At 34.7% G+C, this 25,113-nt stretch overlaps 4 protein-coding genes across 4 annotated transcripts; 1 reads left to right on the top strand and 3 right to left on the bottom strand.

Moving 5' to 3' along the window:
- Positions 1-253: 253 nt before the first annotated feature.
- On the bottom strand, positions 254-6,188 carry LOC145614228 (iron-sulfur assembly protein IscA-like 1, mitochondrial). The gene is made up of 3 exons (XM_081669246.1): positions 5,875-6,188; positions 1,636-1,753; positions 254-610 (listed from the first exon to the last, which is right to left on the bottom strand). The coding sequence occupies exons 1-3, from the start codon at positions 6,059-6,061 to the stop codon at positions 505-507; spliced, it is 411 nt and encodes a 136-aa protein (XP_081525372.1). The 5' UTR covers positions 6,062-6,188; the 3' UTR covers positions 254-504.
- Positions 6,189-7,214: 1,026 nt separating this feature from the next.
- LOC145615362 (pentatricopeptide repeat-containing protein At1g02150-like) lies at positions 7,215-9,992 on the bottom strand. Its single transcript, XM_081670433.1, has 2 exons — positions 9,420-9,992; positions 7,215-8,780 (listed from the first exon to the last, which is right to left on the bottom strand). Exons 1-2 carry the CDS (start codon positions 9,789-9,791, stop codon positions 7,542-7,544), a joined length of 1,611 nt encoding a protein of 536 aa, XP_081526559.1. The 5' UTR covers positions 9,792-9,992; the 3' UTR covers positions 7,215-7,541.
- A 495-nt stretch (positions 9,993-10,487) lies between these two features.
- Positions 10,488-19,407, bottom strand: LOC145613303 (dol-P-Man:Man(7)GlcNAc(2)-PP-Dol alpha-1,6-mannosyltransferase-like). The gene is made up of 20 exons (XM_081668385.1): positions 19,232-19,407; positions 19,048-19,133; positions 18,897-18,938; positions 18,764-18,809; positions 17,468-17,554; positions 17,120-17,175; positions 16,413-16,530; positions 15,889-15,947; positions 14,941-15,012; positions 14,260-14,323; positions 13,956-14,059; positions 13,714-13,785; positions 13,334-13,420; positions 13,185-13,252; positions 12,691-12,759; positions 12,520-12,602; positions 11,761-11,857; positions 11,275-11,340; positions 11,092-11,185; positions 10,488-11,002 (listed from the first exon to the last, which is right to left on the bottom strand). Exons 1-20 carry the CDS (start codon positions 19,266-19,268, stop codon positions 10,919-10,921), a joined length of 1,491 nt encoding a protein of 496 aa, XP_081524511.1. The 5' UTR covers positions 19,269-19,407; the 3' UTR covers positions 10,488-10,918.
- Positions 19,408-21,194: 1,787 nt separating this feature from the next.
- LOC145613362 (ras-related protein RABD2a) lies at positions 21,195-24,859 on the top strand. Its single transcript, XM_081668456.1, has 8 exons — positions 21,195-21,390; positions 22,247-22,319; positions 23,000-23,047; positions 23,135-23,182; positions 23,342-23,413; positions 23,521-23,676; positions 23,775-23,878; positions 24,545-24,859. Exons 1-8 carry the CDS (start codon positions 21,377-21,379, stop codon positions 24,636-24,638), a joined length of 609 nt encoding a protein of 202 aa, XP_081524582.1. The 5' UTR covers positions 21,195-21,376; the 3' UTR covers positions 24,639-24,859.
- The last annotated feature ends 254 nt before the right edge of the window (positions 24,860-25,113 follow it).

The following is a 25,113-nucleotide window of genomic DNA, read 5'->3' as shown; positions in this document are numbered from 1 at the left end:
CTACTATAATCACTCTTGTATCTCATTCATCTCTTCTTAGAAGCAAGCATACTTGATTGGAAGAACACGAATGTATCTGTTGTACGAATTTAGATGTCGGATTACTAGTACAATAGTCTGGAAGGAGGAAGGGGCGCTGTTAAATTTCCAAAAACAGTAATAAGCTCTGGCATTCTGAATTTCTGAGTTAGCAAGGTAATGAGAAATCCACTCACCAATAAGGCAATAAACTAAACAGGATCATCAAATAAGCTGATCACAAAAATACATGTACAACAGGTTTTTATTATTGTGTATATACAACCAGCTGAGCTTTCACAAAATCACCAGAAGAATGTACATACATTACTTTGTGAATATACTAAAAAGAATGACACTTTCTTCTTCCTGTTGCTGTCAGATTCTTTTTTTCAGGCTACAACAAACAGCCGAACATCAAAAAGGAATCTCATTTCGAGTAACAGTTAAGCAGATTACTTAAAAAAACAGTCAATCATTAATAGTTTAGCCGCGGCCTTGCTTAGCAGCATCTGAAGTGCTAGTTGTCATGAATGATTCTCCACATCCACATTGCCCTTTTGAATTTGGATTTATGAAAATAAACTCTGACCTGCAATGTTAATGTAAGAAGGAATCAGAAACAAAGCTGTAACACAAAGTGTGACAGAATGCATAGCAGGCAAAGGTTATTTATTTAACAAGGAATTTAAGTTACTAATAAGTCTAAATGTCATACAAACTGCATAACAATTATTTTGGGATTGATAGTGCTAAGAGTCCTTGACAAATTAAGAAAGAATTTTTAATTAAATTAAAAAAAAGATTATCCTTTTATACCTACTGCATGTGCCTTGTAATATTTTTGGATATACCACTGAATTGCAGTAAATCAGATAGAAGCTTCCTCAAGAGAGCACATGCGAAAACTTCATTCACCATGATTACCCACTTTAAACCAAACAGGAGAAATGAATATGAAATCTGACGCATACTATTTGAAACTTGAAGTTGAACATGACTTACATGAGTCTTTACACCACTGCACCTAGCCAAGATTTTAACCTATCAAGATCCCAGTGAAATAGCCCCATCCCCTCACCCCCACCACGCGGCTCGTAGATAGACATGAAGTGTTCATAATACATCAGCATCCAAAATGAATCCTCTGAAGCAAGGTCTGGAGAGATCTAAAAGGATGCAGTCTTACCCCTCTAGTCTAAGTATTACATAGTACATTATTATGAAAAATTACTATAAAACTTCATCTTTATTAAGGTAAGAGAGAAAAGCATATTTGTGCAAGTACAGGTCAAGCTTTACCTTAAACTTGGACCAAAAGTAGATATATTCATTAATATAGATAATATTTAATGTTCACATAACAGAAAATAAGAGCAAAAACATAGCTCCAACATTGACACTAAAACTGAGAAGAGGTGTATCAGATATTAGAAATCAGATTTCTGCTCACTCTCATCAACCAGGCAGAGTGGTGCCAGTTTATCTATTATATTGGAGCAAATATTAAACAGAAAGTGTCAGAGTTAAGCATCCATTTTCCAACCATAACATACAAACCATGTATAGAAATAAGTTGCAGCTCAGTCCGTTGACTGATACTTTAAACATACACACCTGAGCTTGTCATCAACAAAATCCATTTTCGTGCCTATGACATGCATAAGGGCTTTGGGTTCAATAAGGATCTTGACTCCCTTGTCCTCTATTAGCTCATCAAACTTCCCCTTCTCATCTGAACATAAAATGCAAAGAAATCAATAATCCTTCATGAGAACCACATATTCAAACTCAATAACAATTGCCTTAGTTACATTATATACAGTTTCAAGCTAGGTGGTATAAGCAGTAGTCTGTAGTCAGCAACAAGATGTGTTCAGCTAGCTGCTTCTTACAAAAAGAACTTTCATCCTCTAACAAACATTTGACAGTTATGTTGTGCATCATTTAATCTATATTGCAGAGACTAATTAAGTTTCAGACAGATTATAGCACATGCACAAGAGGATTCTACTTTTAATCTTAAGAAAAGGTTCAAATAAGTCTTAGAAATCATTAGGTACTACCATATAATAAAGAAGATGGCAAAATGACAAAATGTAACCAAATGATGGACACATAGCTTTCATCTATGTAATGACAAATGATAGACATATAGCTTACATCTAAGTAATACATCTAAAGGGAAATTAAAATGGTCCATCCAAATACATACATCTAAATAAGAGCTTAACATGAAGTTACCATGCACTCCCTTCGTCTCAATTAATTTTTTTCTAATACCCAAATGGCATGACTAACAAAGAGAGTGAATAGAAAAAAGTGGGTGGATGTGAGGACTGAGTAATTTGGGGGGGTGGGGGGAATGAAAAGACTTGCCAATTAAGGTAAAGAGCAAATAAATTGGGATGCACTTAAGAGAAAATCGGAACAAATGTATAATGACAAAAGGAATATATGATTTCAATACATATCCCAATGAATTAAGAACAAGTGCCCATTCGAAAACAAGGGACAGAGCAAAAAAAAAAAAAAGTGATATACTTAAAAGAAAATTGGAGCAAATGTATAGAGACGAAGGGAGTATATGATTTCACTACAAATCCCAATGAAAATGCCCATTTGTAAAACATACAGGTTCAATAACAAGGAAAAAACTTGTTGGTCCAATAGAAACAAATAGATGATTCCATCGCGACTTTGGTCTTAACAATGGTTATAATAAAGTATTAAAAATTCAGAAAGGTTGACTTCAACCAACAAAATACCAGATCTAACAATTGGACGGTGGTGGTGGTGATGGGAAGGAGGATGAAAATGGTCATTATGGAGTTGGGAGTAGAGGAGGGGGTCTGTGATGATGTTATGAATTACTTACCTTAATTTTATAAGAGCCTAACATAAAAGAGTTTTGAATAAATTCTGCACCTGTACCAAACATAGAAAGAAAAAAAATCTAAATAACCTACTCCTAAGTGAAAGAAAAAAAAAAAAAAAAAAAAAAAAAAAGGCACTTAGGATAATTTAAAGTTTAAAGAATTCTAGGTTACGAAATAAATCTCTCTTTTACAACTAATTATTACTGATAACCATATAAATCTACTAGAAGTCTAGAACAGTTGACCAAGCCTTTATTTTTTGTTGACAAAAACATCTATAGTCAGATTAAAATAGCATATGGAATTATGGACATTAGTCCTCTTTGTACGGCAACTACTAGAGCAATTACTCCAATTCAAAATTTGTAATTCACAACATTGTAAATTCACAAATTCCAAAGTAAACAAACATAAAGGATGGGGAGACACGAGAGAAGTAGTTTTATTTTTAATGACATCCAATAAACTGAGAGGGATACCCATATGAGCTTGCATTTGTTCAGAATGCTATTACATTTAATGATAATTACAGCCACATGTAGCCTTCAATTAGGGCCTATAGCAATTGCAAAAGCTACTTTGCCACCATCCATTCCACTCTTAATTCATAAAAGTAAGTTACCAGATATCTCTTAGCAGCTCTTCACTACCAATGCAACATAATTCCAAAATAGCCACATAGCTGGACCAAACTCATTCTCATGACTTTACACACCTATTAGTAGGCTTGTTATGGTTTCAAACTAACTTATATGACCCCAGGAGACACCCCACGCATTCACTTTAATTTTGGAAAAAATTTCCAAAATTGTCTCAAAAGCGTGGATTATAGCCTTGAGTTTTGGACAATTTTTGACTTTTTTGACCTGGAAATGAAACAAGTCGTGGTGCTTCCTATGGACCCAAGGACACTCCGGGAGCCCATTTGAGTGGCTGGAACTGTGTGCTTTGCCTTAAAACTACCAATTTAGCAGTTTGTAACTTACACTCCCTTCATTAACTCAAGGCCACCATGGGACTTTATATGACCGATTGGTGGTCAAATATGGAAAGTTTGAAATCAAACTGGGTGACAATGCTATCTATCCCCAAAACAAAATTAACTGTCTGAAGAACCATGCTTCTGTGAGGTTCCTAACCATAAAATTGGCTCCAGGCCCTAATACTAGACCTTTAAATTATTTTCAGTTTCTTACCCCTGCCTAAACCATTCAAAAATTTCCTTTGCAAATTTTCATTTCTATGGTTTACCCTGAACACAAGAAGCCTCGAAAATATCAGCTACAGAGTATTTTCCTAGCTTCAAACCGAAACTTTTCAATTCAGTGTAAAGCCTCATCTATACTGGTGTTACACTAATACTCCAGCCAAATTTCATTTCAAAAGTTCCCTATACTCAACATATCATGGGACTAGCATTAAAGCCCATCACATTGCCAAATCAAACTACAAGCATCAATATCAAAGCAAACATCTTTAAAACTAATCAAAGAGATTACTGACATATTATTGCTACATAGGTAAATATAGCAACATTATGAAGAAATGAACCAGATTTTTCCAATCATTTGGCTTCTCAAGTTTAGTTCTCAAACATTCATCTAATTAATACATACAAAGTTCATCTTTCAAGCATCTATCTAATACATTTCAGCTTCTCATACACAAATTTTCATCCAAGAAACAAAATCTCAACCCATTCAGCTCAAACTTCCAACAGCAATTGTTCCACTATTGAACAAATTCACCATCAGCTCACTGTCACTCTCAAATGTTGAACACTTTTAAATTATTGTAGGTTTACAAGCAAAGAACAAACAAAAAGCAAATTAAGACTTCCAAACCTCAATATCATATAATAGAAATCAGAATCCAACAGTTGCGCTTTTGAAGCTTTCTCCAACACATTCAACACTTTTAAGTTATAACATCTAGATAATGGCTATCCAAGATCCTATGACTTAGTAATTCCATAAATTCTTACATCTATGCAGCAATCACTAGGTAGCATAGATAAGTTAATAACCTTAGCATACACCGTGACTACTATCCCAAAATTAAGACTAAAGTGAATGTCCATTAAATTCTCAAATATCAACTTCTAACGGTCAGTAAAGTAATTACTCTCCAGCATATATAGTTTCCAAACTTGAAGAACCTATGTTCAGTGGTTCACAAGGTACATGCACCAGAAAATCAACCTTGCAAACATAAGTTAGCATCCTCAATCATTGTAAAAACTCCAAATTCATCAGTTCAACAGATTAAGAAGCAGACAAACAACATCGCCAGCCACTTCACATCTCAATTGAACTAATAACCTCTTCCAAATCTGAACTTCCACTTGCAGTATATGCTTGTCAATTCAATTAGGATCATCCAATTAATATAGAGGGACTCTTGCATCCTTTACGGAACCTACACCCGCTTATAAGTACATCAACAACAATCCGCAGACACCACACCACTGAAACAAACTAGTATAAAATAAGATTCTCCTTTTTTAGCAAGAACATCACCTCTTCTTATACCATAAACGACATAATTAGCATTGCACCTATATATGATCCTTCAGGCCATCCAATGCATTAAAAATTCAATTCAAGCTAGCATCATAATTCAGATTATTTCCATAATCATGCTAGCTAAACGTGATCGATAAAGCCCAAATTGACCCGAAAAGCCCATTTCTTTGACCCCATACCCAGTCTAACCACCTCCCCCACCCCCTTCTTCAGCTCTAACAATACCCAATAAAGGGTTTGACAAAACAATCAACCCCAAATCCTCATTTCTCATCATCTCATCAAATTCTATTGCAAATCAAACATAAATCCTAAAACCCAATTTTAAAAAAAAATCGAATCACACAAAATAAAGAATCTCAAAAGCTCAATTCATACAACAGATTAAAAATTATAAATCAAGGTAATCTGCAAATAACCCATGAATAAAAAAGAGATGAAAGAAAGAGTACCAGCATAATTAAGGGTGTAAGACAAGCCGTTGCAACCGCGAGCTTTGACGCCAAGGCGAAGGAAAGGGCGCTGGCGTTGTTGGAGAAGGTGGCGTATGCGGGTGGCAGCGGTGTCGGTCAAGGTCAGGGCTTGGCGGCGGATAGATGGGCCAACTCTTTCCGCTGCTTTTGCAAGAATTGCTGCCATTTTTGTGGCTTGTTTGCTTTGAAGATGGAGAAATGGAGATTGTGTGTCTACCACAAGCCTACCCAATTTTTTGGGGAAGCAATTTTTTTTTTTTTTTTTTTTTTCTTTCTCCTAGTGGTAGTTTGGGTAAATGAATTAGAGAATCTGGTTTTATTTCAATTGGTTAGTTAATTTATTTAAGGCGGTTATGAGAAGTTCAACTTTTTCGATCCCATGAAATCGGAGGAAAATTCTAACCACTTAAGTTATCTTTCACTCTGGAAGTTCAATTTTATATTGTACACTAGCTTATTTGGTTTATATATTGGTTAAATATATTTTATTCAAATAAACTAAAATATATTTTCTCTAATAAATTGGCGTGTTATGTAATACTCGTACATTTTAGTATTTATCAAGGTGTATTACGAGTAATTTCTATTTCTACATCTCTAGACACTTAAATATGTCATTAAAATAATCAATTATAAAATTCCAAGCATGTTTGACTCCTTATTGCTCACTACTAGGAATGGTATATTAAATAAATAGTTTAGTTACTCGTATAAAGTTTTTGGGCGTTACTCGAGATAGTTTTCGTTAGCATAATTTTTTTTTATGAATGTCTTGGACTTGGTACACCAAAATTAGTAAAAAGCTTGTCAATAAAATATTTCAATCAAATTATAGTTTAATGCATGTCATCACAAAAGCCAATTTCAAATGTACAAGTTAGGATTGGCATTGAGAAGAGGTTGTGATAGTCTTTGTTTTTCCCTTTGTTGAAAGAAAGGTTATAATGGCATAGATTAATGCCTAGCTTGGCTAGCTAACGTCTAAGGGCAAGAAGCATGTCATCCTTCCTCTGATATTCTAGTATTGCGGTTGCATGATTCTTGCAAGTTAAACAATCAACAACTTCTACTTTTAAAAGGATTGAAGACTTTCTTCTACTGTCCTACAATAACACATAGAAGCTATTTCCAATTGACCTTTGATAAACGTGCCTTTTTTTTGTGATAATTCAATGCGTAACTTTGTATATATTCAGATACTCCAACATGATAATCCAAAGCCAAAATCATTGATACAAGACTAAATTTCAAAATTGTGAAGGATCAACATTTATCTAATCCTTCATTTTGGAAGTCTAAAGTATCAGTATATTTCAAGGTTCTGCAATGAAAGAGCTCATATACATGACTAGTAAACTACATAATCCATCAACCATACTTTGTAGCCCAACTCAATTTAGAAAACTACGCAACCTAATTACTCACAATCCAGTCATTTGGAATTTTTTATACATATTCAAACAACATCCCCCCGAGAAAATGGGGGTCGTGAGAGGTAAACTGATAGGCTATGTCATCTCATCATGGTAGAGGCTGCAAGAATCATGTTACTCTGACCTCCCTGTGCTTAGAAAACTAGCTCTCAGAACAATGCACCTCAGGCACCGTTCATCTCTATGCGGAGTAACTGAATATCAGATTATTAATTACTCCGCAACTAAGAACAGCATTTCAGGTTCTTCACTCTGCATCTCTTCAGCTTCTTTATTAAAGACAAACTGCCCTTCATCCATGCCAATATCAATGTCACTGAGTCCAACTAGAAGTGACCTATACGATTCATCTTGTAAACAACCAAGTTGCTTCAATAATACAATGAAGTCCTCTTTGCTGGTATGGTCGGCTTCTTGTTCACATAGCTCTATAAATGCAGACACATTAGGAGGTTTAGGCCTCCAATTTGATGGACTGTCAACTAACACCGCTTCCCGGAAGCAAGATAATGCTTCAGAAATCCTTCCCTCTTTGATATGACCTTCCCCAAGAATCTCCCACGAGCCTGAATTTGGCTTCCCTCCATCTTCAACCATGTGGTCAAAGAAACTCTTGACTTTCTCAAAAGGTTCTTCCCGAACATACCATCCCATGAGAAGATTCGCAACCTTAGGGTCATATGAAGCCTTCACTGAAAGCCATTCTTCGTAAATTTTCTCAGCTCCCTCAATATCAGCCAACCTGATAAGTGAAGAGATCACAGAATGATAACCCCAATTTGGGACATTAGAAAAAGTTGATTTATATGTGTACCAAACACGGTAAACCTCTTCTTTGTTTCCCAAACTACCATAGAGGCTTATAAGATAATGATAAGGCATCCTGTCTCGTCCAGTGATTCTTGTCTCAAGGTCTTTAAGGCATTGTCCTGCTTTTTCAAGCATTCCCAACTTGATATAAACAGCAGCTACAGTACTGTAAGTAGTCCAATTAGGAACAATTGTTGGTTCCAACTTCATTTCTTCAAAAACTTGCTCCATCCCTTCAGCAGAACCATACGAGCCTCGTGCAGATAGCCAAATATTGTAAGTGTACAAATCAAGTGGTATGCTTCTCTGCTTCATTTCAGAAACCAGTTTCTCCACTTGGTCGTATTCATTGATCTTCATGTAAAAAGTCATCATCACATTAAAGGGAAGAGGGTGATTAAGGTAACCTTTATCTCTCATTCGCCCCATCAAGGATTCTGCTTTGTTCCTTACTTTTGCACCCGCATAGGCATTGAGGAGAGCTCCAAAAATTCGGTTGTCTTTGAGTGTGTCGGGTACCTTTACAAAATAATCTTCGGCACTTGCAACACCACGAACTTTGGCAATTAGGTCTAGTTGGATAGCTGTATCGCTGCTGCTTATTTTGTACCTCTCTATTCTGTTACTCATCCATTCGTAAACCTGGACGTGTCACAAATTCATTAAGGTACATCTAGCTCAACTTAGGCAAACCTTATATTACTTGAACGAAAACAATTCTTCCACAATTTCTATGCGCTTTTATACAAGCAAATTTAAGAATTACTCAGATTTAAAATGTAATGACATTAAAGCTACATCACCAGACCAATTGCCAATATCAAAGGGTACATATGTCACATTATTGAAGTCTTATTGTTCCATATGCTTGTGTTTCAAGGACAAGTCCTAAACTTTAAAATTAATTAAACAATTAACCTAAGCAGCATATCCCCTAACCTAATAAATTATATGTTCATAACCATAAACAAAGGCAGTGATGGAGACGAGATTTGATTACGTGCTTTAGATACCACCTATCGAGTCTTCACCAACTAAGCTAGTTACCATCCACGCAAATGGGGATAAGTTTACACAACTGTTACATTACTCAATTTTTGCAAATTTCTCTTACCAACATACACACAATATATTAATTCAACAACCTCAAAAAATGTTCTTCTGTATCAAAATTTACCCCACAATCCAAAACTTCAAATACAACCATAACCAAACAAAATTGAGCACATAAAATAATTTAGATAAACCCCAAAACAAAACAAAAAAAATAGAATAAATTACCTCAAGAGCAAGCTGAAATCTCTTAAACTTCCTGAGCTCTCTAACAATTCTACAAAGTTCCCATTTAGTTAACCTCTTACCTTCATTCTCAATCTGATTCAACACAGAAGCAACCCCAAATTCTGGGTTATCCATCAAAGCAATCTTCCTATAAATACTGTTCCATTTTGGCATTGATCTCTTTTCATAGTCCATAGTTCCATGACTATAAACTTGAGGAACAGAGCATTTTACAGAGAATTTATTAAGGGGTTTAGCAGTTGGAAAAGAGATGAAGGAGCAAGACCCAGATGGGAAAGAGGGAGAATATGATGAAAAATTTGAGGAAAGAGAATGGGGTGTTGAAGGTGAGAGTGTAGATTGAAGAATCATATTTTGGGGTTTTAGGGTTTTTGAATTTGAATTTGATTTTGATTTTGAGAGGAAATGAAGAAAAGTTGTGTTTTTGGTTTGTTAATGGTGAAGGCTGAGTATTGAATAAGGGGAGAAGATAGAGTGCACGTCATCAGTGCTTCAACTTGGGTGTGGTTTTGGGTTCTTCTATGACTTGGAGAGTGCAAAACTAAACAACCCAACGATTAGGGTATACCAAAATTGATAGTCATTCCGGTTCGGATTAATTGCAAGTTTGCAATAATGTAAAATCCGATGAGATAAGATCGGATCATAGTATGGTGTGAGTATCACAGTGTCACACCATATTTAAATACTTAATAACGAACTTGATGCTAATTCAGACTAGTATAGGTTGTGGGACAAAAACTGAGATTTTATACTTCGTAATATAAATTGAAAACAACTGTGTGAAAAGAATAATTGAGATTTTATAATATAAAGTGGAGTTAGAGGACTGATTTTATATTGTTTTAAAACGAGAAAGTAAATTTTTTTTTGCGAAGTAATATAAATAGAGTTTAGTGAAACAATTCAACATATTTTCCTAATAATGTGTTGCAGTTAATAAAAATGACATATAAATTGAAGTGTTGTGATTATTTTGAAATGAAGTATGTTATTTATCTTGGTTTGCAAATATGATCTTAAGATGAGGTAAGATTACAGCTTATGAAGTCATGAGTGATAGTAGCAATAATGAATTCCAAGGTATTGAAACTTTGGATAAAGGAACATTTGGATATCGAATATGGAGTACAAGAATTTGCTTTATGATATCAATTTAAAATAGGGTGTTTGAACCATCTACAAGCTTTATTTTAAAAAAATGGCTGAAAACAAAAGGATAAATATACATTGTCTACACTATACTTAAGACTTTTTTGGGTGTGTGTTTAGAAAGCCACAAGTGCGGGTGATGAAAATCAATACCAAGATCTTCTGGAACCGGGAGGAAAGCTCTAACCACTTGAGCTATCCCAAGAGTCATATGACATGGGGAAATTGGAAACACCTCTACAACTCAAAACATCACTAGCAGCATCATTAGGTAAAATGCTTAAGAAAGGGCGGGAGCTGGAAGATCGATTCCTGGAATGATATTATCAAAATTTACATCCTGGAAAATTTCGGCCCAAAATTTCCATGTTGCCCGTAGATCCATGAACATACACCTTGGGTTCTTTCACCTGCAATATATACATAAGAATCATACATCATTTTAGATAGCCTTCAAAGTGCATCATTTCTAGGTTGCATCATTGAAAGTTCCTCCTACCAGTACAACAGGTGGAATACTCTTTCGAAGATTAACCTTGGAAAATCCATCCACCGCGAACAAGCATTGATATCCATCAATATGAGAGCGCTCACTGGCATAAAAATATTATTTTAGAAACATAAGAAGAATTTAATAAAATGATTACTTTGAAGTGGCACATCCAGATAATCAGTGACTCACTTCAGAAGGTAGGTGAAATTTCTACGATAATAGTCTTGAGAAGCTATATCCTCCTCTTTGGAGTACCTGCATCAAAGAGCACAGAGGAGAAGTTAGATTCCTGTATAAACAGAACGTCAACATTCCATACTTAAACAAAGATTCTTAGCACCCCCTTTCCCATACATACAAAATAATTATAAGAAAAAGGTGTTGGGTTATGAGGGGGTGTCGACGAAGCTCACACCTCCAGCCAAGAACAATATCAATCAAAGATAACAACCATAAAAGATTTCCTTAATCAAGGCTACAGTTCTTAGGAAAATAAGAAAATTATGGAAGGCGTCAATTATCATGAGACTAGAAGAATGGGGCATGCATGGCTAGCAGAAATTTCCGTGAGATAAAGTGAAACTCAACTTCCAAATGACAAACAAACACCCTCCCCTGCTAAAGTATGAACCATATGCCCAAGTATAAATGAATGAAATGCTCAGCAAAGCGTACCTCCACGGATGACCACTTTCACAGAAACGGGTAATTCCATTCATTGCTGAATAAGTATCTACGTGAACAGAAATTTCACCAGTACTGTTCAAATGACCTGCCAAAACAATCGCAAGTTTCAACATGAAAGTCTGCTCTAGAAGAAGTAATGGGAGTTGATTCATATGAATATAGCTGAACATGTTTGATAGCTACCACAGGACAGGATTCGGCACAAAAGTTTTGGCCACTCTCTCCTAGGGAAAAACTACTTACAGAACTTCCCTATCCTACCAAAAGAAACAACGATTCCGGTTCCAATACCCAGAGATATCAACTAAGTCCCAGCCTTCTAACCACAAATTATAGCCCCGCAGTTTGAACTGCCCTCTTCTATGTTACTCCGACACCCTGCTATACGTTGAGTGTACGGTGTCGGATCCTCTGACACAACACCCAAATATACAGTGGCCTTGTATGAAATTTTATAGGATCTGGAGTGTCGAAGGATCCCACACCGTGTCCAATATAATCCGAGTCTGTGCAACATAGGCCCTCTTAATTTGGCAATTGGCCATGCCAATATATTTCGTGCAAAAAGCCAACACTACAGAAAAGTGGTATTTACAGAAATTACAGCATTGGAAATTCATGAAGCTTTCACGGGACATACATAATACTTATAGCTATCATAGGTCAAATTATGTGCTTACATGTTCCTCTTACACAAGTTCATCCACGAGAAAGGGAGGAGGGGAAAGAGTGAGAGAGAACACAAACCCTTTTCATGAAGCTTCCTTAGAGCATAGCCACTGGGATAATTGTGGTATGATGCCATGAAAAACAATATTGTGCACCCTAAACTACAGAGTAGATGATAAAAATCAGAAAGAGAAAAAGAAATTCAGCCATTACTTTTTAATAGCTTGCTACTGCTATCATAGAATTTACCTGATTAAGAATAGGCCAAGCATTCCAAAATAAAGCAACTTCCAAAAGCTCTTTTCCCTATTATTGTATCTGTAACACATAAAAATAAAATGATAAATTAAAAAATAGTACTATTAAACATACAAAGGAACAATATACCATTATACCTAATACCTTAGAGACGTCATTTAGAAAAAGTTACATGCAAAACCAAATTACAGCGTAAATAAGTAGTAAAGACAGCACACTTTTAAGTGAATAAACAGGCAAGCATGTAATCCACATCAAAGTCAGCTGCAGATTTATTGTCAGAATTTAAAACATAGACCAAGCTGCTAGACAGATCCAAAATTTACTCAATGAAATTATTTAACAAAAGAGATGGAACCGAAAGCCATACATTCTGCTTGCTGATATTGCAGCACTCATGTTAAAAACTGGAAGAGGACTAATGACAAATTGTAATTTACTCCATAAAATTTATTTAACAAAAAAGATGGAACAGAAAGCCATACATTCTGCTAGCTGCTATTGCAGCAGTCATGTTAAAAACTGGAAGAGAACTAATAACAAATCGTAATTCCTGCAATATTTCAAATTCACTGCATTCAGATCCTGTAGATAGCTATTATTAAGCATATGGATACATACAAGAGAAGCATACCTTGTGAGGTAATTTGGAATAAATGATCACAAAGGACAAGACTGGGAGCAGATAGGATTTAATCCTCCTATCAAGTAACAGACCAAGCTGTAAAAGGACATCTCAAATAAGATTACAATAATGCAAGGGATCTAGAATCAAAAGAGCTGTAGTTGAACAGATAAGCTATCAGATACCCAATTACAAGGTATACATGCAAATATGCAATTTTGCAGAAGGGCTATACAAAAAAAGTAAAACCCTACAATCAAAGGGACTTCTCAAGTTCTCATTGCCCATGAAGGTGTCAAAACCTAGTAATGATATCATCATGCATATGAAAACATTATGACATTGTATGGATTTGCAGAAAGTAGTGTATTTGTCATATTCACACTCACCAGAACGAGTGGATATGCTGCAAGCAGTGACCTGGGAAGCGCTGAAGTGAAATACCAGTGAAATGAAGAGACCTAAGGCAATAGTATTAAAGACAAACTATGGAAATAAAGATTCAACTAGTGTATATAGATGGTCCTAAAGCTATATGGATCAGTAACACCCAGCCTACCTACACCCACAACGGTGAACAAAGAGAAGAAGGGGGGGGGGGGGGGGTAAAATTTCACTGCTGGAAGGATACACCCCATTCAGAGCTCCGATTTAACACAGAGTTGAACCAGAAAACTTCAAATTCTGGCCATACAAGCCGTCTCCACATTATTGAATCAACTAGAACGGTAAGACCTGCAAATATGTTGCACAAAATCAAAATGCTAGCCACTTGTTTAAAATTATTAAACATCCTATAGGAACATTTCTCTTTTACATCTTTCTTTTTTTCTGTAAGGGTGACAAAAGGAGATTAATGTCAAACTTTTTGAGGGGTTGTGGGGCAGGGGTAATTTGCGATACTCTAAATTTATTTTCAGGTCAAGTTTACCAACCAATAGATAGTATAGCTGCTATGGAACAGTATTTAATTGCTTTCCACAATGAGACTGATCTGCTCTGCCATTGCATAGAAAATTTTGGTCAGTAGGACAATGAGTGAAACAATTTGTAACTTATAAACTCTAATCTGCAAAACACCGTAGGTAAAAATAAATTCAGCTTAATATTCTGGAAAATTCAATAGTTAAAGCATCACAGCTGTTAAGAAGGCTAAGAATGCAAGTCACTTAATGCTCCACAAAAACTGTGCAAAATTTCCTTGTATTTGCTAAGATCTGACACTTAAATAATTATTTGCCAAAAAATTGAGGGCCAGAAATGTAGTCGCTATAAATCAAACAAATCAGATTCAATATGCAGCGACAAAAAAAAAACACACACACACTCTTGTCAATTGATCACCATTTCACTTCTGATTTTGAATACACATAATTTCTTTTTCTTAAAAGAAAACATCATAAAAGCTATTGCATGAAAATACAGAGAATATATTTAAAAAATAATTGAGATAGTGCTTGGTCTTTAACAACAAAGCATATACGATGGATATGTGAAATAAATAATAAAAAATAAATAAATAAATAAATGAAAATAGAAAAAAAAAAAAAGATAAATAATAATCAGAAAAGGAAAAGAAATGTTTAAGAGTTCTTGAGGATCTGTCAAAAACATACCAACAAAAGCTGAAGACCAATGGGGCAGGCTAACAGTAGCACATCACATCTGAAAATCAATGTTGCAATAACCTGACATAAAGAGAGCAAAACGATTTATTAACCCAAAAAAGAAACCACGGATCCGCAGGGGGTCTCAACAGTTTTCCAAAGTGACTTTCAGCCTTTCAGTGTACACAAGTTCTAGGGAATTCCAGATCTACACAGCCTTAACTCAAGACAGTGTAAAATAGTAGAGAGACAATTTCTTATAACAAGTTTCTAAAAATGGGTAATCATATGATAGAGGGAGTAAATGGATGAATTTAAGGAGCCTGTACTACAAGTATGAGAGTGCTAAAGAAGTAAAATGATGTTACACAGTTTAAAAATGAGTGCATCCATGACCCACAGAATACATATAGCATGCTCTGTGAAATGCTTGAAAAAGAAAAACCATTATAGCAAAAGGTAAAGGATTATATGCTCATGTGTTATCCAAGGAAAGAGAAAAATTAATGAATCAAACAGGTAGAGAACCAGAGGCACACCTAATACATTAATAATCTACTGTTCTACAAAGATGCCAGGAAAGACATTTGATGCCCAATTCAGTTTATGGGTGGGACCCCAACCTAAACATTCTCCATTTCTTTCAAAAATTAAAGGCGGCAGTCCCCACAATATCCTTTGCTCCTCCATCCTAAAAGAAATACTAATCCAGAAAAAAATCTTGCACTGGAGAAATTCTTAGTTGGGTCAACCTTAAATCATCAAAAGCTAAGACTGAAAAAATAATGGTTAAAAGAGGTTTTCCAAGAGTTTGTGTTTCATAGATAAAATATTGTGCATCCTCAAGCCCTCAAGGACCATCACTGAAAATTGAACTTTTTCAGTTTAATATCACCGGACATTGACCATAGATGATTTATATCTCGCGATTGAATGTACACGGCAGGAAAGACGCACCAGATATGGTAATGCTGTATAACAGCTCCCCTTTAACCAGTAACCATACGCCATATTGACTGCAGTACAAGTGACACATCAGTTTAGGAAGTGAAGCATTCATCTAGTAACTTGAATAGTAAGCAGATGAAGAAAAAGTAAGCATCCATGTGTCAAGCATATTCTAAATTCAAATTTCAAAGGAAGAAAAAAAAAAAAAAGAAGATACAAGCTCCTTGTCACATGCAAGGACTCATGTGAAGTAGAAATGAGTCAAATTATCTTAAGGTTCTTAGACTTATGATTATAGGATTTTAATCAAATCACCATCACCCAATGCAGTCGACTACTAATCACGTACTAGTTCTTTCTAATTTCCGGTGTCAGACGAACAAAATCAAATGAAGAATCATAAAAGAAGGTTCACCTCCATTAGAAAGAAAAATGACGAGGAGAAAATTAGACTTGGGTGAAATATAAGGTTCACCTAGGTCAATGATGGTATAAGAGAGACGTAGAAAAAGATCGATATAATAAGTACTCACCTAAACCCAACGCCAGTATGTTTGGAAGAGGACGTGTGCTGTAAAATAGCAAGTGAAACTGAAGAGCTGTTAATAATACAAAGAAAGCTTCTACTTGGAGACCAAACTTGCTCCGGATCTGTGATAACAAAACAAAGCTCAGTTTTAAGTAATAGGTAGAACCAAAGCAGAGATTAATAGAATCTAAGCTAGTAACGAGTAACGACGGAGCAAAGCATAGTGCATAGCACTATGGGATATTATATGCACCTTATTTAACCTAACATTCAAATTTCGGTCAATATGTAGGCCTCTCGTCTATTATACAAGAATTTGACATAGATTTTCTGCCCATTTGGAACAACTTAAAACGACCTAAATCAGTAGCAACTTGCAAGCAATATGCAACCAAAATAGATAATTTATTTTATAGAGAGATTTTATAAAGATCCTATAGGAAAAGGACACTGTTTAATCATATATCTCAAGATATATTTAAAATACTACATGAAGGCACCCACTAATCAAGGGCTGGAAAAAAGGCAAAAAAGTGATCTTCACCACTTCCTAATTTTATCATCACTTAGTTATTAAATCCATGTGATTGACAATCATATCACAATTTAGATTTAAATTCTAAGGCAAACAAAGATCAAAAGACAAAAGACACAATAGGACAATCAAATTAAGTTATTTAAAATATGTAGCAGTAAGAAGAAGCTACATACCTGAAGCCGGAAAAATCGTAAGGTGGAAAGTATGATGCAGCCTAGCACCAAACGAACTAGACAGAAAGAAAGAATCACAAAATCCAAGTCATGGACAAGACTATATAGGACTAGTGAAAGACAAATATAATAAAATTACAAGAATTACATGAATCATTCAAAGACAAGCACAACCAGATCCAGCCATCCAGCAGTGCATAGGTAGTTTCATAATTAATGTGTCGTGTAAACTAGACTGAAGAAATGAAAAGTTTTGAAACTTGAAAAAATCATTCATAGTAATTGACTAATTGACGAAAGAAAGAGAAGACAGACTTCAGCTATGTATTAAAGATCAAAGAATCTCACCTACAAAGAGACTATAGATCTTAGGCAAGTGCAGCAAATTGATGACTGATACAAAAGGAGATGCCAAAATTGACACAACCCAAGCACCTACCAAAGGAAAAAAGATAACAATGTTAAGAGAACGTTTTTCTTGAAACCTAACCTATGAGCAATAAAACTTTGAGATTTGAATAGACTGACAAGTTATTAATGAATTTTTTTAAATTAAAACTTTGGAGTTGGTTCTAATAATATGGCAATTAAAGACATAAACTCGAATGATTCGCAATTTTCTGATGCCATTGCAGCAAAGCATTCTTCCATGGGCCTCCTAGCCGTACATATGAGCTTAGTAAAAATCTGAATGCTTGAAGCACATAATTTCAAGCTCTTAACAACAATGCTCCCAACCCTTATAAGCACATGTCTTTATGCATAACCCAATAATATGGCACAATTTGACCCTAACCTACAAAATCTATTTTCCTTAATTTGATAGTTTTTCTTGACTAAAGAACAAGGAGTTGTCTTGGAAAGACCCCAAAGAGATTATAATAGGAGGGCTAGGTGCAAAAACAACATACCCTCCACCACAATTGCCAACTCCCATGTTTAGACAGCAGCAAGAGAGGGGGGAGGCCTCGCACTATAGAGTTGCTCATGATTTAATATGCAAAATTAAGGAGTAACATGTGCTGCCCAAATGGAACATTCACTTTTATCATACAAATGTGCCAAATTTAATCACTTGATTTGTGAACAAGCTATGCCATAATAACCCTCTGGTTCCTCTCTTTCAACAAAGCACTTTTACTTTAGACTTTTTATCAATGCTACCAACACATCTTTGATCTGGCCAACTTGAACCCAAAGTACCCCAACCAAACAAAATCTTAAATGTCAAGGGGAGAACGTTTGAGGGTAGAAAACTGAAAGGTGGAACACTCTCTTGCTAACAAAGGGTCAACCACTCCACCTAATCACTTATCACTAGCTTAAAATTCTTCTCTTTGAAACGTTTTATGGGGGATTCTCAACCCCAACCCCAACCCCAATCTAGGTATAGAAACAATCTTTAGCAGGAGCATCACCTTCATAATCCACCTTAGGTCCTTAAATATTGAGAAAAATTACAACTTATGATAGCTCCTTCTCCCGAGCATTTGGCAATCTCAAGAATAATATGATTCTCGATCCATGAAACAATAGTAATTGTTTAATATTGCAAAAAAAAACCATGAATTGGGATACTAAGAATACACAAATTTCACTACACAAAACAACAATCAATGGGCAATAACAAACATAAAATCTCACCAATGAAAGTCCTCGGAACGACACCGGGAAACTCCAAATGATCATACTGTTGTAAGTGAATCATTAACCATTAAACTTAAAAATAGCATAATCACTTAAACCTCAATGACAAACATCACCCAAATTAACAAACCTCAGCCAAATGCTGCCGATTGTATAGTATATCATGCATTGCCTATTTAATCAAACAATAACAACAAACAATTAAACCAAAATAAAAAATAAATTGGGTGAAATTAACAAAACCCACAAACTAAAATTCTGGGTTATAAGTGTAATAATACCTGCATATTAAAGCTTTCTTCAACTTTAGTATAAGGTATGGCAAATACATAGAATGCAGCTATTGCTCCCAAAATCAAATCATACCCTTAAAAAATTTATAGAAAATTCATGAGATTAGCATAATTTAAACCCTACTAATCTATAAAAAATAAATTATTTATTGTATTACAAAGTTAATTTTACCGTAATTATCGAGGAATTTGGCAGATTTGCGAGCCATTAGAGTGAAAAATTGAAGGAAACGGAGTGATGGAATTGTGTTGTTGTTGGGTCTAATTCTGCTGGTACTGGATCACCCTTTACAACGAACTATTACAGTGAATTTTGAACTATTTTTTATTTATAAATTAATTTTGGATTTTAATTTAATTAATATGAGAAACCCCATTTTTTTTTTTAAAGCCATGAAAAAGTAAGGGAATTGACTATTTGAGATTGATGCTCCCTCACACGGAGTAAACCATAGTCAATTTACCAATAAGTTGTTGGTGTAGTAGTGATTGAAACTACACTTGGTAGGAAGGACCCGTATTTAATTCCTACAACAATAATTGAGAGGGGATTGTAACCAAACCACCTGGAACTAATCCTCGATTTCGGATTAGCTCAAATGGTGAACCGGGTGGAACACCAAATAAAATAGTCAATTTATATCTATAATAATAATTTTGCATATTTTTAATTGCGAAATTGTTTTACCTTTATGAATTCATACACGGAGTAGTTTTACACACATTAAGTTGTTTTTTTTTAAATAATTTGGAACAATGACAAGCAAAGTTTGATACTTCACACACATCATGTCATCACATGTGGAATTGTTAACTTAGCAATACATTATACATTTATACATGTAAACATTTAACAAAAAGTTTTGGGGAAAGAAATAACCGTTTTTTGAGTTTTTACATTTTTTTTTTTTTTTTTTTTGTTTAATAGATTTTTGATTTTTTTACATTTGGAGTGCTTATTTAGATCTAATACAAATATATTTTACATTTTTCTTTTTATTTATTTGTCATAGTAACCTAAATCTTGCATTTATTGCTTTGTTGTAGAAACATGATACATGTGTTGGAAGCCAGAGGCAACACCGTATCAGTATGACCGAACTTATAGAATAAACGAATATATCGATAATAAATGAACAATGATTTAATAAAAAGCTGCCGGTGTTTGTGATCACTTTCTCTTAAGGTCAATTTCATGAAAATAAAGGTTTCTTTCTTCTCAATGTTCCTTAAAATTGATTCTTATAGGATTAAGTTTATTATATTTTTAATACAACTTATACAAGTACGTTTCTAGATATTTATGGAAAAATAATCTGTGTTTAAGAAACTAACAAAATCTTTATTCTTTTTTCTCCACGTCATCATATGTATAATATGTAAATCATCAATCAATCAATAACTTAATACTAAAAGCGAAATCAATGATGACTACTAAAAGCGAAATCAGTGATGACACATGTCATTCACTGGTTAAAAATTTTCCCTCCACTCTTTATCTTTCCTTATGAAAAATATTTATAGCCTGTAGTATTTACTTTCCATTTTAGCGATTATATTTTTGCCATACGCACTCAAACGAAATGTATTTGAATGTATTGTAATTCACTAATTAACTTATTAAAATTCGTGCATTGCACGGGACTTTAACTAGTCTTGTGATAAAAGGAAATATGAAGGTACATGCATATTAAAATTGACTTTTATGTATCTCAGGTTTTTTTTTTTTTTTTTGGATGGGAATATATCTCAGATCATTATTACTTCTATTAACGCATAAACTGATGCACTTCACACACTATAAAAATAAATTGTCTCCGAAATACAGGATTTAATCCCATAGATAACCAAAAACGTTAATCAATCAAACCACTCTACTCATTGTAGTTTGACTTTCACACAACTTCCATTAATTAGCGACGAAGTAACTTACTTGTGCGATACAAGGAATCACAAACGAGGCAACTACTCTTCCACACCTCAAATCCCTAATTTCAATCAAAAATTCCAAATCAATATTTTATTTTTCATCAAAATCAAAATACAAATAAATAAAATAAAATTATTAAATTAGGATTACAAGACGTCTCTTTCGTGCCATCTTCGTTCTTCCCTCTTGTCTATATTAACTCCCTCACCTTCTTATTCTTCCTTTCTCTCTCTTCAATTCTCTTTCTCTCTCTTCTTTCTGCTGACCTTCTTTTCGTCGGAGATCCGCTATTTTCCAGTCAATTTTCGCCGGCGAATTCCGTTATTCCGTCGAGTTTACGCGTTGTTTCCTTTCTTCTCGATCCTTCTTCAGTTTTACTGTTCAGTCATGAATCCCGAGTAGTAAGTTTTCTGTTTTAATTCTTCGATTTGATTCCAATTTTGAGGTTTTTGAATTGTTTTGATTTGTAATTTTGTGAAAATTTAGTTGATTATGTGATTTTGTTGATTGATTTTGTTTGTGATTGAATTTGTCGGTTGATCTGTGGTGTTATCTGTTAGATTTGGATTTTTGTTTGTTTTTTGTGAAAGATCGATTGTTTGAGTTGTTGGCAAAGGTGAATTTTGGTTGAATTTTGAAATTGGAAGGTAGGAGGTTTGAATTAGGGAGAATTCAGTTCATAAAACGTCTGTTCTGCGTAATTATTGTTTGTAATAGCAATGAATTTCATGATAGAAAGGCTAAATCGTTGAAAGCACTCTATTTCGAGGCGGAATTCGAAGTCTTTTGTGAAATAGGATTTGGTTGGATTTTTAGAGATATTGGGAAAAGAATAGCATTGTAGTTTGATTTGTGGAAGCATTGAGGGCGTTTCGTAGTCGGCTTTGTTTGTCGGTGTTAGACTGAACATCCACCAGGCACCAGCTGCTAGCCAACTGTGAACGGATGTCGAGTTTGAAGTTATTGAAGACTTAGAGAACTTTTAAAGACTTGTCTAACTAGGGTGGAAAAATGCAATTTGTTGGATGAAAAGTCAATTATTGAATTTGTTGTTCAATTTATACTACAATTTAGGTAGAAGCCACTCCCTTCGGGCGCCCTTTTACTTCTTACTCCGTATTTTGTCTTGAAGTTTTGTAATGTTGCAAGCTTTTTAATTCTTGTGCTATCTTTTTTTTTTTTTTTTTTTTTTTTTTTTTTTTTTTTTTTTTTTTTTTTTTTTGTCTCTTACCTTGAATGGTGATGCTTTTATTGCAGTGATTACCTTTTCAAGCTTTTGCTTATTGGAGATTCAGGTGTTGGAAAATCATGTCTTCTCCTGAGATTTGCGGTAAGCTTCATAAGCTACATGCCAACTATCAAAGCTCATGTTTTATGGTCATTTTTTGGGTGTTTACGCCTTTTCGTAGTAGTTGCTTTTATAATTATTGGCGTTGGACTTAGAAAAGTAGAATGCAAACTGTGGTGTACTGGTGTGGAATAAACAATATCATGAGTCATTTCTGGGCTTTTATTATTAGAAGACAGAGGCTTATGAATTTTTTATGCCATTTGATTATCAATATTCTAGAGAGTGCTTTCTGGCTTACCCTCCTTTTCTTTCCAGCTTTTAGTAACTACGTCCTCACATTAGTATTTCTCAATTCTTTGCATTGTGCATGTGTTATCTATAATGTTGAAAACTTCCTCTATTTTTTTCCTGTCCATTGGACCTTTAACTAAAGCGTCTGCTGTCGCAATCCCCAATTATGGCTATTTGGCTATCATTGTCTCATTGATGTTCTTTGATGCTCATTTTTATGACAAATGATTCCCTAGTCTTGACTGTACGAGTTTTATATGGAAGGGTGTTATGCCATCTTGTGTAATTGTCAATGTGATTTTGCCTTTCTTATTCGTGGGACTTACACCTCGGTTTTGTTGTGAGGCTCTTGCAACTGTCATAGTAAATATTTATTGCACAGCTCACTGCTTGCCTGTTCTTACATCCACAATCTATTATTGGTGCAGGATGACTCATATTTGGAAAGCTACATAAGCACTATTGGAGTTGATTTCGTGAGTGTTCTCTGACCCAGCTTTTAGTAGTTGATTTGTTCTTTATCTTATCATCTCGATCTTATATAGTTATATTTTTGAATGTAGAAAATTCGCACTGTGGAGCAAGATGGAAAGACCATTAAACTTCAGATTGTAAGTCTGTTTTGCTTCCATCTGTCAGTAAAATCTTTGTTCTCAGTATTTACTTGTGGAGATAAAGCCCTCTGAGTGACTTTCTTGGCATGTACGTACTTGTTTAGCCGTCCCCCAAAATAAAACATCTAATATAATAATGCTTTCTCTTACATCCAGTGGGACACTGCTGGACAAGAGCGTTTTAGGACAATCACTAGCAGCTACTACCGTGGAGCACATGGAATCATTGTGAGTTTCATAGCTATGCTTTGGCTTAAGTGCCTCTTTTAATGTTTTTTCATGAGTTTAACACCCCAGCTGATTTGCTAACTTGAGTTTTATGTATGATATCGTAGGTGGTCTATGATGTAACAGATATGGAAAGTTTCAACAACGTGAAGCAGTGGCTAAATGAAATTGATCGTTATGCTAGTGACAATGTTAACAAACTTCTGGTTGGAAACAAGTGTGATCTTGCTTCCAATAGAGCTGTACCATATGAAACTGCCAAGGTTATTAAGCTAATTCATGTTTTGTGATAGGATTATTTTCACTGATCAGCTTTAAATGGGACGTTAACTCTTGATTTGCACCTCGCTGTCTTATACAGGCTTTTGCTGATGAAATTGGCATACCTTTTATGGAGACCAGTGCAAAGGATGCTACTAATGTAGAGCAGGCTTTCATGGCTATGACTGGCTCGATCAAAAACAGGTATATACATTTTCCCAATCTTACCTACATTATTGTGGTTGCATGAACAGTTCTCCCCAGGAATGAGCCCTTGGTGAAAATTTACCATGTGACTTAACTAATTTGCAATTCTTATGCTATAAAATGGGATTTTTTTTATATCTGTAATTAGTTACTTTAACAATTTTGCACATGGTATCACTATGTTTGATGAACATATATACTGAATTTAGAAAATCTTATACAGGGAGCATAACATGATTTTAGAATTTACCAACTTTTCTTCAAACATTACGTTAATGAAGTATGACAAATTTACAACATGTTATGATGCTTACCATCTCTAGTCATGTTCTTTAATGTGATAAAGCACCTGGTAGTGCTTGTGTAGTATTATCTGATCCTTTGTGATCTATTGCGAATTTGTCCTTTTGTCATTGAGAATTATTCCGAAATAATGATAGTGCAATCTGATTAGAGTGTAGGATAACCTACTAGTGGAATGTTACCTTTTGCTTTATTAATTAGTAAATCTCAATATGATTAGTGGTATTTTTAGAAGTATCTACTTTTTTTATGCCTCTCTTTTTCTTTTCTTTTCTTGCTTTCTTTCTTTCTTTTTAATCTTTTCTTTTTTGGAAAAAATGCTCAATAAATGACTTAATTTTATTTGCATTTTGATGACAGGATGGCCAGCCAACCCATGAACAATGCCAGGCCTCCAACAGTTCAGATCCGAGGCCAGCCAGTTGCACAGAAGAGTGGGTGCTGCTCTACTTAGGGAAATATTATATTTTGGTGCCACATTGTGGCATGTAAGAATCTGATTTTGCTGCAATATTATTTGAAATTCAACATTCATCGACGCGGTCTTATCTAGGTCCCGTGTTTTTAGTGGTTTGCAATTTGTTAACTTGAATATTCTCATTCTTTTCTACAAGTAGATTTGTATAAAATGATGGATTACTGAATTTTAGCATGAATTTATTTTCCAATCATCAATTTTTTGCTTAATGATTTTTACAGTTTTTAATTTTTTATTCTACTTCATGTAGACACAAGTTGACATAACATTCCTCTGCAACCTTCGATATACCTTCGTCCGGAGTTGAGATCCTTCTGCCACATTATGAATGCTTGCTTTGCAGACATCTAAGAAATGAGCATGTATGATTGAAGGACCGAAAAGACTAAAATCTATTTCAATAACAAAATTGAGCAAATGATCTTTTGTTTTCATGCCTTATACTCCCTTC

The sequence above is a fragment of the Chenopodium album genome, chromosome 25 (genome assembly GCF_948465745.1).
Source record: "Chenopodium album chromosome 25, dcCheAlbu1.1, whole genome shotgun sequence".
Classification (NCBI taxonomy): domain Eukaryota; kingdom Viridiplantae; phylum Streptophyta; class Magnoliopsida; order Caryophyllales; family Amaranthaceae; genus Chenopodium; species Chenopodium album.
Note: the sequence above shows the minus strand (reverse complement) of the source record. Positions and strands in the feature narration are given on the sequence as shown.